At 39.0% G+C, this 18,254-nt stretch overlaps 1 protein-coding gene across 1 annotated transcript in view; it reads right to left on the bottom strand.

Moving 5' to 3' along the window:
• The window catches only part of DOCK4 (dedicator of cytokinesis 4), a 472,974-nt gene that overhangs the window by 203,421 nt on the left and 251,299 nt on the right, over positions 1 to 18,254 (bottom strand). The window contains exons 9-12 of the mRNA XM_031665939.1: positions 16,644 to 16,725; positions 15,740 to 15,800; positions 10,695 to 10,827; positions 6,112 to 6,200 (exon numbers count right to left, since the gene is read on the bottom strand). Of these exons, the coding sequence (XP_031521799.1) occupies positions 6,112 to 6,200; positions 10,695 to 10,827; positions 15,740 to 15,800; positions 16,644 to 16,725 (365 nt within the window). The remainder of the gene's footprint in view (positions 1 to 6,111; positions 6,201 to 10,694; positions 10,828 to 15,739; positions 15,801 to 16,643; positions 16,726 to 18,254) is intronic.

The following is an 18,254-nucleotide window of genomic DNA, read 5'->3' as shown; positions in this document are numbered from 1 at the left end:
TATGACTATATGCACACACATATATATATAAACGGAGGGAGATTATGCAAATGAAATGTAGTAAAATTTTAACCTTTGGGAAATTATGAATTCTTTGTACTATTTTTCTATAAATAAAATTAGTTGAAAAAAAAACTTTAAAGAGAGATCATGGTAAAATAATTAGTAAATTCCAAAAGTCAGCAAAAAGGTCACATATTAAATGTCTAACCAATAGGTGGTGCCAATAAGTACTACTTTTGTTTTAATGATACTAGAAAGCAAATTCAATGTTCAAAAATCAGGTGCACTGATCAAATTCTTACGAATTATACCAACTTGGTAACACTGAATAAAATGACTACATTGGTAAGTGTGGACCCAAAAATGCAACCTAACACTCTCAAAAAGCCTCCTTTCACCTCAGCCAAATAAAGAACACCATATATTTCCTGAATAGAGTTAAACTGCTCTCGCTATATATTGTGGTCTCCTTATCTAGGTAATTCCTTTCAACTTTCTGTGGGGGTTAAAAAGTATAGCTGGCAGGAATACAACCATGTACACTCATCTAAGATAAAATAAAGACTCTAGAAACTTACCTGAATAGCAAATAGGATTTCTTCTAATTGTAAGCTATATGTGCAAACTATAGAAAATATTTCAGAAATACATAGATAATATGAAAAGACTTTGAAGTTTCTCTTAGGACATACTGAACCATTGTCAATAATTTTTACACACTGTTTCAATACGTAGAACTTAATTTGTCTCAGTAAATCATATTGGCTCAGTCCAATTTCACATTCTTATAATTCAACTGCTGTCTATCAGAGGTGACATTTATAATAACCATTTGCTCAACAAACCTAAACCAGGTTCACATTAATGAATATTTTTAGAATTTCAAATTCTCACAACATTGCCTTTGGATTTAAAATTCATAAAATAGCACAACTTTGGAGATTTCAAACTACTCAACCTAACTAAATCTAACCATGGAGATACAGTAATCCAATTTTTTAAAAAAATCTTAAAAAGTTAAACGGATCACTTGCAATTTTCTCCCAGTTTCTAAACTCAACTAAGATAGTGGTTAATGTACCTTTGCAACATAAGTCTTAGGTTAGAGGGGAAAAAAACCCAGTTAACTAGATGAATCCCTTTATTAACCAGACAAGATTACAACTCCAATAGCTAGGAGGACATCAATGAAGCATAAAGGGCCTGGAAATTAGCTGGCAGAATTTGTTTCCAAAACCAATTTCAAAGCTGTGTTTTTTTCTCTTTTTTTTTTAGTGCCAATGACTGAGGAATAGCAGGAGAAAGTGGGGAAAAACAGTACTTTTTAGAGTGAACTCAATTCTTTTGAAAACATTTGAGTGCACGGCTTCCATTTAATCCACAATTCTGTGGCCCAGAAAGAAAACAGCGGAAGTCAACATTATCTAACTGCTGTGACAGCTTAAACATTAGGCACCCTAATTTCCCTCTTCAATTTCTTGTGCTCTTGCTTCTCCCACTATCTTGAAGTAAGCCATTAATGTGCCTCCTGTTCAATAATGAAGCTGAACAGCTCTGGAATCCCTATCTGCTGGCCACAGAACTTCCATTCCTCAACCAAGGGTATAGATCAAGGGGATACAGAACAATGATCTACCTAGACTGAAGAGCGGAAGCTTTGGTGGGAAGGAGTATAAGTTTTGCTTTTCTTTAAAATAGTTTTTAGGCTTCTTCCTGAGCTTCCACTCTCTAGAGCAGAATTTTAGAGTGAAGAGGCTTAGGGCTGGGTTTGCCTCAGCTTGAGAGAGGCTAGAAAGGATCAGAGAGAGAGACCAGAGAAATAGAAGGCAGATAGATGCAGGCTGTGTGGGCCTGGCTGGGCCTCAAGGTTAAGAGAGAAGGGCAGAGAAGGGCTGAGGTCACAAGGACAGGAGAGCAGACAGGGCTTTCTAGCAGAAGCCAGGTATAAAGAGCATACATTTGGTTGCCTAGGAATCTGAGCATCACGGTAGGCTGCAAAATGGGAATGGATCTTGCCAAAGGAAGGGGAACCCTTTTTACAAGGCTTTATGGTACAATGGTTTCTTTCATTCTTTGCAAAGGCTACAACACGTAGCTTTTCATTTCAGTACAAAGGCTGTAAATAGAAAAGGTATGACTCATGGGAAAGGGTGGTTTGGATCTCACTTTCTGGTAGGGTTTCACTCAGGATTCCAGTAAGAATAAGGAGCTAGTAAAGTTGACAAAGCACATGGAACATGTGGACACATCTAAGCATCGGAGGACCTGGCCAAGGAAACAGAATGTGCTTCCCTTCCTTCCTGAAGTTAATCAGAAGGCCAACAATTAAGTTAAAAGAAACCAGGAAGAGATATTAGCAATCAAATCAGCAGAGAGGAGATGAAGGAAACAAAGTGTAGAAGGGGTTGGTTCAATGATCCAACATATCAATAATCCAATTGTGTTATTCTAAAAGTCTTCATTAAGGAGATTAAATCAGGATCCATTTTGAAACAATGAAAACAGACAACTTAAGAGGTAAGGATAGAATATTCCAGATAGTGGCTTTAAAGTGGGTAAACAATAATAGCTAACACTAAACACGTTACCATGTATGAAGTCCTATGGTAAGTGCTTTGCATACATTTTTTTCTTTTAATCTTCCCGATATCCCTTAGAGGATTCAAGCCTAGGATATCCTGCTTGCAGAGAAACAGCTCAATACTACACTATACTCTCTAAGAGATGACTCCTGTCTATAAGCAGAAGGAAATTTGTGGTTTGGTTTAACTGGAATCCTGACCTCTAACACAGGTCTTAAGGATACAGGATCACTTATGTTAGGGTCTATCTAGAGATATAAATCAAAGCCTATCATTGAGAACTTCACCAAGATTCAAGAGGCAATTGGGTATCACCTCAGGGTTTGGACAATGATATATTCAAACAACCTAATAACAGATGAATGTTGTTCTGCATGAGGCATATGTGAAGTGGGAAAGGGCTGGGAGATGAAAAGGAGTTGGGAAAGACATGTAGCCAACAGTTCAACATATCGTGGTGGGTCAAGACCACATCTATGATGGTAGGAAGCTCAGGGACTACAAGTCAGAAGGTCAGGATTAGTTTGGGATTTGTTTATTCATATAGAGGGCAAATGCAAGCAAATTAACAGGACTCATAGGGAGAAAGAACAAGATACACAACGGTTACCAACTCTTCTATTCACAGTTAATAGGCAAAAAGAAAGGAGCAGGGCATAATGGATTTGTTTGTGATCCATAGAAATTAAAAAAATGCTAGCCTTTAAACAGAGTCTGGAGTAGCACTGACTCAGAAGTATAATGTGAATCATGAATGAAATTTAACTTTCCCTAGTAACTATGTCAAAAAAGAAAAAAAGAAAAAAATTAATAGCATATTTTATTTATCTCAATATATCCAAAATGTTATCATTTCAACATGCAATCAATATGAAAATTATTGACGGGATATTTTACATTCTTCTTATTGGGCCAAGTCTTCAAAATCTGGTATGTTCTTTACAATTACAGCATATCTCAATTCTAGTGGTATACTAGGTTCATATCTAACTGTCAATAGCAACATATGGCTGCTGCCTCCTGAATTAGACAGCACAGGTCTAGGGTAAATTTAATGACAAAATGATGGTTACTGGTATCAAGAAACACCAAAAGGTTTAGAGTAGAACTGCATTTGGCTGAAAGTCTACCAATGAATTCCACAAGATATGTTCTCTAAAAAACAGCAGCTCTACCATCTTACTGAGGGGGTATTGAAATTAAACCATTTTATCCATAGACAATCAGGAGAAGTATATATATACACACACATATATATGTGTATATATATACACACACACATATATATATATTTATTTTAGATGGTGTCTCTCTGTGTCGCCAGGCTGGAGTACAGTGGTGCGATCTTGGCTCGCTGCAACCTCCGACTCCCTGGTTCAAGTGGTTCTCCTGCCTCAGTCTCCGGAGTAGCTGGGATTACAGGCACGCGCCATCACACCCAGCTAATTTTCTGTATTTTTAGTAGAGACGGGGGTTTCACCATGCTGGCCAGGATCATCTCAATCTCCTGACCTTGCAATCCACTCACCTTGGCCTCCCAAAGTGCTGTGATTATAGACATGAGCCACTGCACCCGGCCGAGAATTATAATTGTTTTGTGGGAAAAGAGAAGACAAGCATACATAGTAGTTCCATGTTGTACTTCATTTCTCCTGTCTCCTGTGAGTCTTTTAGAGACTCTGCCCTCAATATTAAGTACTCCAAGTGTCTTGTTTGTTTAGTGGTAGATGCAGGACTTTGTCCAAAGCAAAGGGCCATCTGCATCAAATAAAACTCAAGTTATCTCTCCAACTCTTGGGAGAAGGAGGAGAAAACTGACCTCACCACTTATTACAGTCTGAAGCATTGCCACATGTATGAGTTGGAGGTACTTATGGCTCTCACTGAACTGAACGACAAAGCTTTGTCTACAGTGATTTTCTCTTTGCAGGTCAGTTTGGTCTAGCAAGATGTGCAAGAGTCTGAAAAAAAAAAAGTGGTTTGAATTTAAATTCCAGTTCTCCTAATTGCCAGGTGATTTGGACTCCAACAAAAATATCTATATTCAAGGTGCTTTTAAAAATCAGTCTTAAAAAACAACGCATTCAGTTCAAGAAACAGCTTATTTAATTTGAAGTTTCTTTATGTCAATCAAAGCACATGACTGCATACTTTGTTTTGCTTCAATGTGGGTCTGAACGGTGGATAAGAACAAACAATATTCACCAAGTTTTTGTCACTGACCAAACCTAAAGATGTCATTATATATGCTATGCAATCTATATATGCTATATAATATAGTATATACTATATGTTACTAGTACAATACTGTGTACCTCATATGACTTATAGTGGTATATAATATTTCAGTTCCTCTCTGAACAAGCACACACACATTTTTCTTCACATGCCACTGCAGTCAGCATCACTTTCCTTTTTAGCCAACTTCAATGTGTGAACCTGTATGTTTGTCAATAATGTCGAAGCTCAAAGCCAGCCATAGGCACCGAAGCACGTTTTTTTTTTTGGTGGTGTTGTTTGTTTTTTGCTTTTTTTTTGAGACGGTGTCTTGCTCTGTCATCCAGGCTGGAATTCAGTGGCGCAACCTTGGCTCACTGCAAGCTCCGCCTTCAGGGTTCATGCCATTCTCCTGCCTCAGCCTCCCGAGTAGCTGGGACTACAAGCACCTACCACCATGCCCGGCTAATTTTTTGTATTTTTTTTTAGTAGAGACGAGGTTTCACTGTGTTAGCCAGGATGGTCTTGATCTCCTGACCTCATGATCTGCCTGCCTCGGTCTCCCAAAGTGCTGGGATTATAGGCGTGAACCACCGCGCCCAGTCGTAAAGCATGTTTTTATTGGACCTCACTGAAAATTGCTATTTATCAAACTTATTTCCACAGAATAGTCACAAATCCAAGCATCATATTTGTCATGCAATTTTTAGCTTTTTTTTTTTTTTTTTTTTTTTGAGACAGAGTCTTACTCTGTCACACAGGCTAGAGTGCAGTGACGTGATATCGGCTCACTGCAACATCCGCCTCCCGGTTCAAGCAATTCTCCTTCCTCTACCTCCCGAGTAGCTGGAATTACAGGCATCTGCCACCATGCCCGGCTAATATTTTGTATTTTTAGTAGAGACGGGGTTTCACTATGTTGGCAAGGCTGCTCTTGAACTCCTGACCTCAGGTGATCTACTCATCTCGGCCTCCCAAAGTGCTGGGATTACAGGCATGAGCCACCGTGCCAGGCCGATTTTCAGCTTTCAGTAACGACTTAGAGGTATGAAGACATGGTACCAAAGAGCAAATTTAGATTATCTTTTTCTTTTCAACAAGAATGGAATACATTTTTTATAGGGAGTTATAAGTACAAGCCTATCATAGCATAGGAAGATGTACCAGAATGTTCATTGAGCATTTTTAAAGTTAGGGAGTGAACAGAGAGAAAAACAAAGGGCTGATAATTTCCTTCCCACACAGATAAATAAAAAAAAAGGGCTTGGAATGAAAAGTGTAGGGAAAGTCAGCCAGCCCATACACTCACCTGCATTGGAGCCAGTCAAGTTATAACGTGCATTCAGCTTTTTGATGATGTTCTCATGGATTTGGTACCACTCACTCTCTGTGTTACACCTATGAAAACATTAACACTCTGTTAAGCTTTAATGATGCATGCAATCAAGCAGTGACCCTCATAGTACACCTGCCCTTTTCATTATAACCACTATAATGTACTTCCTTGGAGTCCCCATCAACCTGCTGCAACTGACTGTCAGTTTTAGCATGGTTGTCCCAGGATGAGAAAGAATGCCCATATCTGGTAATGCCTGAGCACCTACCTCCTGACAGAAGCAGCTGGGATTAACAACTCACAGATTACAAGTGGCCCCAAAACAGACAGAAATCTCAGAGAACAATGCATACAGGGGAAGGCAGCCCCAACTGAGTTCAACTCCCCAGATTCAAATTCTCACTATTAACCAAGCTATGTTCTTTAGGTGAGTTTATTTACTCTTGTCTTAATTTCCCCATCTATGAAACACGGATAATATACTAGAACTTTAAATAAACATGGGCTTAGGGTAATTCCTGGCATATAATAAATGCTCAGTAAATTAGTTCTCAGTAGCAAGTCTCTGCTTACTGTAATATTACCAGGTTTGCCCAGCATCAAAATGCAGCAAATTAAGCAAAATGAAATTGACATTAACACAGCTTGTATTGGCAAAAGACTGGCAGGATTTACCAAAGAATAATAAAATTACTCTTTCAGATCTTCCACAAGGGGCATCTCTCCTTCTTTTCACAGCAATCGGTAACTCTTTCTCTTAGCTTTTATCACTCATTAGGTCATGTTATCTTTGTTTACATGGTGTAGTTCACCTGGGAGACTGTTAAGGTTCTTGAGGACTGGATCTAGGACTGGTTGATATCAGAGTTTCCTTTAGTACTTTGAATGCTGTGGATGCTTAAAAACTGTCAGTGGTATGAATGGATGGATGGCTGGTTGGCTGGCTGGCTGGATGGATGGATGTCCCTCTGCCTGGTAACTCATAATGATTTGTAAGCATGTGGTTCTGCTATCCATCCTTACTGCCACTACTTTCCCAGATTGGCTAGGGAAAACTTCCTTCATCTGAACATATGTGAAAATTCACTACTTTGTTAGCCATGAATGCGTCCTCCCAAGAGGCCTGAACATCAAGATTCTGTACACTATCAATCAAAATCTCCCACAGTACAGGTTCTGTTTCCTAGTGATCAAGTCTGAGGCAGATAATTCACAATTATTTGCTTTCATATTTATCTATTTTATCGCCACAGGATTTTGCAGGATGAACATGATGGAGGTGATTTTTGAGCCAGTTAACAGTGGTATACCAAAATGAGCACCGAATCTTAGAGGGCTGGAAAATTAAGATGGAATGAAACCATCCCACCTGTCCAGTTGTAAGACACCAAATTGCCATTTAGCACATTCTGCCTCCAGTTTTCTTATTTCAGCCCAGTGGGGAAGAAAGAAAGATGGCTTGCTTCCTATTAGATAGTTAAGTGATTCCAGAATTCATGCTTTTAACCCACAAAACTCAAAACTCAAAAAAAAAAAAAAAAAAAAAAAAAAAAAGGCTTCTGAAGTACGTGACTAAAATATCTTCCAGGCTCAGGCAGGCATTTGCTACTGTTCTTTATTTGAGTCCCAGAGGGGCTGGGAGTTCAGTCATCTTAACAAATAGAAATTTCTCCCAAAGTGTTTCTAACAGGCACTTTCCCATGTTTGACTAAATTCATAGTTTCTTCCTAATCTACAGTGACTGTTTTGACTGGTTAGTATTAGTCTTGAAACAGCATCATCATTTGCTGAATGGGCATTTTTCAGGAATTTATCTTCTATTAAAAATTACCTAAAACCTTATTTGATGCTTATGGAAAAGCAGACAATAAAAAAAACACACACACACACACAAACAGCAGAACAATTTGTCTTCACGAGTGTGACTGTCTCCCATTGGCAGGGCTGGAATGCATGGGTCTTGTTCCGCTGGCTGCATAATCAAGGGTGAGGATGGGACTGTCCGTCCCTCTGTTTTCCCAGTGGCAGGATAAATACAATACTTGCTACTCACACCTGGAAAGACTACTTTAAGAAATGATGAGAGTGTGTTTGTGAGGAATTTCAGTTTGCTCCAAAAGCCACATAACAGCAGCATCATCACCTTAGTAGACTATGGTGTGAAATAACACCTGGAAAAATACAAACTATTAACTGGAGAGCTCAGGTGCTTGCGCAAGACAGTCCTGACCTCAAATCTGCTTCCTTTCCTTATTAGCTAGGCAATATGGGGCAAGTTATTTAACTCTCGTTCCCCTATGTGTAAAACTGAGCTAGGAGCATCTGTCTGCTTCATGGGTTTGTTGTGAGGACAAAAGGATATGACACATGCTAAGTGCTTAATACAGTTCCTCACACATACTGTGCACACAGTAAAGGGTGGTTATTAACAGTCATTAGTATTTCAAATAAATTACGTTTTATGACCACCAGTTGAGTACGGAAAGAAGGGCATCACGGATTTAAGCTTAACCACTGAAATTGAGGGTTGCTACATGATAAAAAGAGTAGCAACTTTTACCACCCACTAATTTCACCAAAAGTTTTCAAGTTTAACGTCAACATCACAGGCATTTTACTTTTTAAGAGGGATGAAGAGAGTTTCCGGTCCTAAACCATAGACTACAGATAAATCTTTGTCAATGAATTACTAAATGTGTTACATAGGTTCCATTGGATGGAGAGTAGAAAAATCCATGAAACCCTGCAGCAGAGGTCAAAAAGGCAATTTTAAGTGTATGTCCCACAGGCAGTGGGCCACATGTGTTACCATCACCTTTGAAAAATCTACTGGCACACATCAGGTATATTAACACAACCTCCAGAACGGAATACGAAAGCCAGTTCACTCATGGAGGTAGTCAAGGATGTGGTCCCTCAAACCAGGAGTGTGGAAACCCTATTGAGTCTGCTCTGAAGATGTTGCTGTATATCAGGTCTTAATGTCCAAGCCTGTGGGGAGGTGGCACGGTGGTGTGGGCCAAACCCATGTGCATTTAAAACAATCACTTAACTTAGGATTTGGAATATATCAAGTGACTTTCTTAGTAGAGAACCATGGGTTAAACTGTATCCCCCAACAAAGGTAATGTTGAAGTCCTAACCCCCAGTACCTCAGAATATGACCTTATTTGAAAGAGGATCTTTACTGAGGTACTCATATAAGAAGGTTATCAGGGTGAACCACACTCTAATATGACTGTATCTTTATAAAAAGGAGAAATTTGTAGTTGGGCATGGTGGCATGCGCCTGTAATCCCAGCTACTCAGGAGGCTGAGGCAGGAGAATCTCTTGAACCTGGGAGGCAGAGGTTGCAGTGAGCCGAGATTGCTCCACTACACTCCAGCCTGAGTGACAGAGTGAGACTCTGACTCAAAAAAAAAAAAAAGAAAAAAAGCGGGGGAAGGGGTGGGGTGGGGGATTGGACCCAGAGAAAGCCATCAACACCATGTGAAGATGAAGGCAGAGATCAGAGTGATGCGTCTACAAGCCATGGACCCCCAAGGACTGCCAGCAAAGCACCAGAGGCAGGAAGAGAGGCTCAGAGCAGATTAGCCCTCACAGCCCTCAGAAGGAGCCAACTACACTAATACCTTGATCTGGGAACTGTAAGACAACACATTTCTACTGTTTAAAATCTATTTATAGGCCAGGCGCGGTAGCTCACGCCTGTAATCCCAGCACTTTGGAAGGCTGAGGCGGGCGGATCACGAGGTGATGGAGACTATCCTGGCCAGCATGGTGAAACCTTGTCTCTACTAAAAATACAAAAAATTAGCCAGGCGTGGTGGCGAGCACCCGTAGTTCCAGCTACTCGGGAGGCTGGGGCAGGAGAATGGCATGAACCCAGGAGGTGGAGCTTGCAGTGAGCTGAGATCATACCACTGTACTCCAGCCCGGGCAACAGAACAAGACTTGGTCTCAAAAAAAACAAAAAAAATATATTTATGCCTAGTATTCCATTATTAGAATGCTAAGCATGTGGAGTTATTTATATCCTACTGCTCAAGGTCATCGCCAAGGTATGATTGCAAAAATTTTTAAAAATTGCAACCTCAGGCATAAATGGGTTAAGCCCCGTGGTTTGTGGTACTTTTGTTATGGCAGGCCCAGCAAACTAACACCTAGAGTAGGATGGAAGTCATCTGGGCTTCCCTTTCCCAATTCTAATTAATTTACTTCAAAAAGCACTTTCATTTTCCAAGAACACACTGACTGTCTGAAGGTAAAGACGTGCTAGGTTTATAAATTCAAAGGTGGTATCCCACATAGTAGATGGTCTACCTAACTGGTAAACTGTCTGTACTCATTGGTTCTTGATTCAGTAATTCTCCTGACTGGCAAATTGTGGCTTGTGGGCTCACTTGCAACAAATCTACAGATTACTCGGTTTTTGAGGAATGGCTCATAAACCATCCATTGTTCTTCTCTACCCACATAAAGTAGCATTTGCCCAAGTAGGACCCACATGCACCCCTGTACCCACCCCAGCCTCCACCATGTGCATGTTTCTTACATGTACACTTTCAGAATGAGGTCATCCTTTGTCTCTCCTGTTAGCAGGTCAGCGATGCTGAGAACTGCACAGCCAAAGGGTCGTCGGTACTGGACACTACAGGCATTCTTTTTTTCTCCTGCTCCCATTCGACCTGTTCAATTAAAGAGCAAGCATTACCCATGGAACCATTTGATTAGATGCATCTGAGCTAGAGAAACATACAGCTATAAGATAGGCCATATGAAATGTAACTGGGCAATAAAGAGCACCCAGGTTGGGCATAACAGAAGATATTACTTCAGTTCTGGATTCTCCTCTCCAATCACCTAGCTGTGTGACTTTGGGTAAGCAGCTGAAATTCTGGGCATCAGTTGCCATCTATAAAACACAAAGATGAGAACAGATCCCATGTTTGGGAACCATCCCCTGGCCCCTGAGATTCGTGAAGGCATCCCAGGAAGTTCATGTCACTGAAGGCAGTAACGGTGACTCTTCCATTTTCTATTTTTAAACAAATTACATATTCAAAAAAACTATTTCAAAAATTTCACCTGTGACTAGAGTAGTTTGAGGTTGTCTGAAGTATGGCAAGTGAGCACAGGTGATCAAATGCGCATGCTCCTGACTCAGCTCTCAGGCTGTTCAGAACTCAGTTATCACCAAAATGGTTTTAACTGTTGTAACGTTTTAACTTGTTTAAATTGTTACATGTTTAAAAATGTTATCAATATATTGTTTTAATTTATTGTTGGTATTTAATTATCGGTGGATTATTTTGAAGACAAAAAGCAAAAAGTACACTGAAGTTGAAATATAACAAGTTAATGTGGGAAAAAATGACTTTAAAAATCTGCAAATTTGTCCCTAGATGCTTTTCAACAGAGCCCTAAATTGTTTCTATCTGAGCAAAATTCTCCTATAGCACATCAAGATATCTCCAGCAATTCCAAAATCCAATGTTAAGTAGGAAAAAAATGGGATGACAATATCCAATTTAGCTTTCATTTGACAGTAGTAAAGGAAAACTACCTCTGCAAGATGTCACTTTCAGGGAAACACAGCCTGAAAACCTCTTACTTTATCAGTTAGAATCAAAACTAAAAAATGGCCAAAATAAGCTAGTTGCTTTTCAGATGTGCAAAATGTAAGAATTCAAAATATCAGGTTTTCATGACCTGACGCCATATGTGTGGCCAGATTTCACTCTACATAATTTTAATATAAATGCTGCCTGAAAATTGAACACTTTATGTCATACTTGAATTTAATTATCAACCAATCCTACTTTTACTTACACAACTGATTTAAACAAATTTAAAACTTTGGTCACTTTTTTAAATGAAAAAAAAAGGTGTCAATTTATCTCTATTTTGAATATTACAGAATGTATTAGGATGAAATATTAATATGTATGCCAGTCTTTATCAATATCATGGTTTAAAACATGCTTTTTTTTTTTTTTTAATTTGAGATGGAGTCATGCTTTGTCACCCAGGTTGGAGTGCAGTGGTGCGATCTTGGCTCACTGCAACCTCCATCTCCTGGGTTCATGAAATTCTCCTGCCTCAGCCTCCTGAGTAGCTGGGATTACAGGCATGCGCCACCATGCCTGACTAATTTTTGTATTTTTAGTAGAGACAGAGTTTCACCATATTGGTCAGACTGGTCTTGAACTCCTGACCTCAAGTGATCCACCCACATCAGCCTCCCAAAGTGCTGGTATTACAGGCATGAGCCACCACACCCAGCCAAAACATGCTTTTTTCTTAACCATTTCCTTGTAAATGCAAGATGACAAAGGGATAAGATTTCTGAGTGGAGCGCTTCAAAGTTATTTAGCTCCTTAGTAAAAAAGAAACTTAGAAACTGTGAACAAGATTATTCCTAATGACTCTGCTAGCTCCTACAGTTTACACAAGGGCATGCACACATTTCAATCCTTTTTTTGTTTGTTTTTAAACAACCCCTTCATCTAAAGCTGCACTAAGAAAAACATTGTAGGGGAGAGACGGAATGGCAAAATAAGGGAATAAGGTTGATGGGAGAAGTGTAGCTCTCACAGAGACAGAGTTCTAACTGGTTACTTAAGACTCTCCAATGAGGATTCTGTCACTTGTGACCACTGGGAAGCTTATCTGCCAAACCTCCACCCGACTCATGTCTTCAAACATGCAAGTTTAAGGTTAAGCCACGGCTTTAGACACCATTCTAATTACTATACCGAAAAGATGATTTGGTGCCCGATCAGTGGCACCAACCCTAGAGTTAATAAGAATTCACAGTTCTGACCGGGCTTTGGGAAAGCTTATCAGATTTCTAGGCACATTCTCTAAGTAGGAAGGAAGGTAGCAGGAGTAGGGGAAGGGAAAAATACTGAGCAATCAGCCAAACGTCAAAAGGGAGGCATAGAGGTTGAAGGAACTTCCTGACATGGGCAGGAAGATAGAAAACTATTAATTTCTCTTTTTTTTTTCCTCTCCATCTATCTAAAGAGCTGGACTTAAATTCCCAGAAGTGAGGTGATATTGCTCCTGCTTTCTGCAGCCAGTGAGGGCCAACATGCCCTTTTCCTACTAAATAGGTACAAAAGACATTCTGTAAGAAGTATGTGTCCCTTGTTAAATATAGTGAACCCCAAGTTTCTCTTCAAATAATCAGTATGCCAGTATGTTCAGCTCTCTCATTCTTTGATTCTCCATTTTAAAGTTTAACTTTCTGGTTCTCTTTACCGCCTTGCCTCTATTTTCAGTAAACAACTTACCTGCCAGTTCTGATCAGTAGTTCACATCTGTTCCCCTGGTCACCTGCTCTGTCCTGACTCATCCCAGTCACCTGCTTTGACCTGAGTCACCCCTGATTACCTGCTCTGACCTAAGCCACCTTTAGTTACCTGTTCCTAACCATCCTTCCTGCCAAAGTACTCACCCCAACACTCTGGCTTGTACTCCTGCTCTTTTCAACATAGTCAATTGGAACTAGCTTAGACTGTGCAGTCCAACCAAATAGTCCTAGCAAATAGGGGAACACCACAGCAGTAGGGGCTACCTGAGTTAGAAATAAGAATTCCTTTCCCTCCCCTGTCCAGGTGTGCTCTCACCATTGTTCCATCTGTGAGAGGCACCCTTTCTGCAGAAAGTAAAAATTGCCTTACTGAGAAAATTAAATTTACGGTTGAGTGCTATTTCTTTGTGGCACTGAGGAACAAGCATTTTGCATTTCTAACACTCTGATAGACAACAATCTGCCACCAATTTCACTCCATCAAGGGAGCTGGCAGACTAAATCTTAACCTATCGTAGTGTATTTTACCTTAATCTCACTTCTCCTTCGGTCTCAAAATGTTGAACTGGTAAAAGTTTTTTGCAGTAATCCTAGAGAAGTATTCATTTGCCCAAAACTGAGGACAAGGATAGAGAGGTAATTTCTGATTCAACATTCATTTTAATGACTTAATGATCATAACAATGTTAATAAAAAGTGCAATTACAAATCAAACACCAAGCATTTGAAAGGCTGCCCTGTGATGGGCAGTACTACTGAGGCAGCTTCCTTGGCAATAACACAGTGAGTGAAGTCCATGGGCCAGAAGGGCACATACTAACTTTGCTGCATGTTTTTTTTTTTTTACCACCCCAAACCCCTAGATATCTTTGAGAAATCTCTGAAAACAAAAGTGGTTTACTTTTTCTCTTACTGCTGTCAGATATTATATTAAAATTTTAGCAATGTTTACACGAAGATACATAAAACCATATTTTACTTTAACCATTGGTATTACATTTGAATTTAAACAAACACAGATTAAATAACAAACTACCTCTGCCATCCTGAGAACAGACAGGCTTTATCTCATAAGAAAACAGCAGCATGGGTTCTAACTTTTCCAACCTTTTCAAAGATTCTTTCCAATTTTTTTTCATAGACTCATTTATAAAAAGAAAAAAACAAAACAAAAAAAGTATCTGTTTTTTATTTCTACTGTTCTTCAAATACAAAAATAGCATAAAATGAAAACAGGTTTTCAGAGTAGATTTTTATGAGAAAAAACATATAGAAAATCTATGCTGGAATGAAAGCATGTTTTTTATAGTCTCACTCAATGCACAACATAGTTATCGTATACATAAAACCAAAGCCTATAAAAATAAATCACCTTGCAGGACTGCATGGCAAGATATTACTATCTCACAGAAGTATTCCTAGGCTAGTAACGGAGTACAGTTAGTGAAGAAGTGGGAACAAATTCCCAATAATGACTGGTTAGACTTAATGGAAAAACTGTGTAGGTTACACCATTCCTCATTTTACCTCGCTCCTCTGCCATAAAATGCCTGCTTTTAGAGGTATTTTATGTGTAAAAATGAGGGAACACATTCTGGTTTCATTGAGCAAGTTCATCACAGAACATCAAAGTGGGTTCTGCAAGATGTTAATAAGTGCTACATTATATAACTGTTTTCATTCATAGTCAAATCAAATTTGAGGAAAACTAGGGTCAACAAAGTTAGACAGGCATATTTATTTTTCCCTTTAGGACTTCTCAGACCTTTTAATAAGCTGATGACATTATACAAGTTAAAAAAACATTCAGTATTCACTATTTCACAGCCTGTTTTTTGAAGCACCTTCTGGAATAACGCTCTGAAGCATTCTGCACTTTGGAAAATTTATGTAGAGCCAATTTCTATAAAGCCTTCATTAACTTATAGGAAACTCAGCTCTGAAAAATTCATTTTATGCTAACAGAATTTAGAATTTTAACTGACAAACACAACATTTTTGAATCAAATATGTTTAGGAAGGCTAGCAGAACGAAATGAAACACAACAAACTTCTTAATTACTTATATTAAAAGAGACCAGAATCTGTTTATGGTAGGTGAGGAGGTCATACGTGGGGTTGGGAAGGTCAGGGGACAATTCACAACTTCTGTGATTCCTGGATTCAAATCTGGCTTTGATATCTTTCTAATTCAGACAGCAAATAAATCACAACATAGAAACCTCTCGGCATTTCTCCTCTCTGTTCCTTGCCCCTACTGCACTGACAAGTGCTATACCTACCGATTCGGATAATGTGCACGGTGATATAGATGTCCTTTCTTAGCTCACTGCTACCCAAATCCTACAAACAAACAAAGTTTGGTTATTTTGGAAGACATGAGCTGCACTTAAAGGGAAGAGCATTTTATTTTCACAAATAAAAGAAGAAAGACAGAGATGAACACAGACATTCTTAATGGAATGTTTGTAGCAGAAGTACGTGATTTAAATCCTGTTCTAAAAATATCATTACAATCAACCTTAGGTCAATTGATACCAAGTAATACTTTAAAGAAGAAAGCATTATTGATTCAATCTCTCACTCATTCATTCTTTAAACATTTATTAAGCACATATTAAATACCAGGTGTCTTGCCGAGCGTGATCACTGGTTTTGTTTTTTGTTTTTGGAGATGGAGTTTCGCTCTTGTTGCCCAGGTTGAAGTGCAGTGGTGCGACATTGGCTCACTGCAACCTCTGCCTCCCAGGTTCAAGTGATTCTCCTGCTTCAGCCTCCTGAGTAACTGGGATTATAGGTGCCCGCCGCCACTCCTGGCTAATTTTTGTATTTTTTAGTAGAGATGGGGTTTCACCATGTTGGCCAGGCTGATATTGAACTCCTGACCTCAGATAATCCACCTGCCTCGGCCTCCCAAAGTATTGAGATTATAGGCGTGAGGCACCGTGCCCGGCAATCATTGTTATACTTTGGTAATAGTATAACAGAAGCAGTAATACACTAACGGAATTAAAGTAATCCTGGAAGGTGATATTCAGAATTCTGGGCACTAATGTAATCTGTGTGTTATTTATATAAAGTTTAAAAGCAAATTCACTGTGTTCTCTCACAGTAATTTATTTCTCCTAAATAGTATGAATCATAATTGGATGAATCTGCCTTATGAATGAAACAAGATCCACTCACCACAAAGAGGGAGCAATGTCGTTCCGGTTTATCAGGGGCTTTGGGAAGCCCGTTTCTATTCAGCCTCAAGAAAAATCTCTCACTACAAGAGAAAAACCGTTTAACAATTTGAAAATTATTTAAGAGTTAAAGATTTATCCCTCTGTAACTACTCTTCATCACAACAGGTAAGCTAAACATTAGGTTGTTCATTTAACATCAACATTGCTTTTATATAAATTAGGAGAGCTCCGAAGACAACAAATACTTGCTTCACTTCTGATGAAACTGGCAAAACAGCAAGTGCAAAGGCAGAAAGCACCTATATACAAACAGACATTAACTTTTGAAAGACTTGAGTACAATTTTATATCAGTAATATCATTATTCCAAAAAGCAGAAATAAATGCACTAAAAGAGAAAAATACGACATGTTTCATGTGTTTGTAACTAAGATTTCTTTTTCATGTTTTATGTCACATTACTTAATTAGCATTAAGGACATTCTGAGTGCTAACTATCTATTAGAAGGCTTCATATTTTATGGTCTTATAAGTCTCTAATCTATAATACAAGCAGAGATTTCAAAAATGAAACTTAAATTTTCTTTGGTCTACAAATGAACAGAAGATCTCAAACTACCCCCACTGAACTTGCATTTGAAAATACAGTGCCACCAGGAGCTGCGGTGGCTCAGGCCTGTTGTCCTTGTGCATAAGGAGGAGAGGCTAGGTGTTCGAGACCAGCCTGGGCAACACAGAAACCTCTCATCTATATAACCAAAAAGAAAATACAGTGCCACCTAGATTTAATGAAAACATAAATAATGCTGTTGATCAGCCATGAATTCTAGCAATAAATACTTATGGATGCCATTTATTTATTTATTTATTTATTTATTTATTTATTTATATTATTTTGAGACAGAGTCTTGCTCTGTCACCCAGACTGGAGGACAGTGGTGCGATCTCAGCTCACTGCAACTTCTGCCTCCTGGATTCAAGAGATTCTCACACCTCAGTCTCCTGAGTATCTGGGATTACAGGTGCATGCCACCATGCCTGACTAATTTCTGTATTTTTAGTAGAGACAGCATTTCACCATGTTAGCCAGGCTAGTCTCGAACTCCTGGCCTCAGGCGATCTGCCTGCCTTGGCCTTCCAGTGTGCTGGGATTACAGGCGTGAGTCATTGCACCTAGCCATGGATGCCATTTAGATCCAAGGTAATGAGTGACACTATTTATGTTCAACAAAATAAAACAAATATAAATCCACAAAAAATTAATCTACCAGCTACTGTGGGCTTCAAATTTTAACTGAATTTCAATATCCTGGTACCAATGACAGAATTAAATAGTTGGCTGCCTCAGGCAATGAGCACACAACCAACATCTACAGAATGTAAAATGCTGTAGCTTTGGTCAGTGTAGCTTCAGTCTAGGGAACAAGCAGAGAAACGGAGAACAGGACATTAATAAAAGGCTCAGAACATGTTATCACCCGATCCTTGCCTTAAATAATGGTTCTGTCATTCAAATACATATAAGAGGAGATATGAGAACCATAAACAGATCTCTAAGGAAGCATATGAATTTGAATTTATGGCTGTTTTGGAACACTTATTCTCTTTG

Source organism: Papio anubis, chromosome 4, assembly GCF_008728515.1.
Source record: "Papio anubis isolate 15944 chromosome 4, Panubis1.0, whole genome shotgun sequence".
Classification (NCBI taxonomy): Eukaryota; Metazoa; Chordata; class Mammalia; order Primates; family Cercopithecidae; genus Papio; species Papio anubis.
This window is presented reverse-complemented; position numbering and strand designations above follow the sequence as displayed.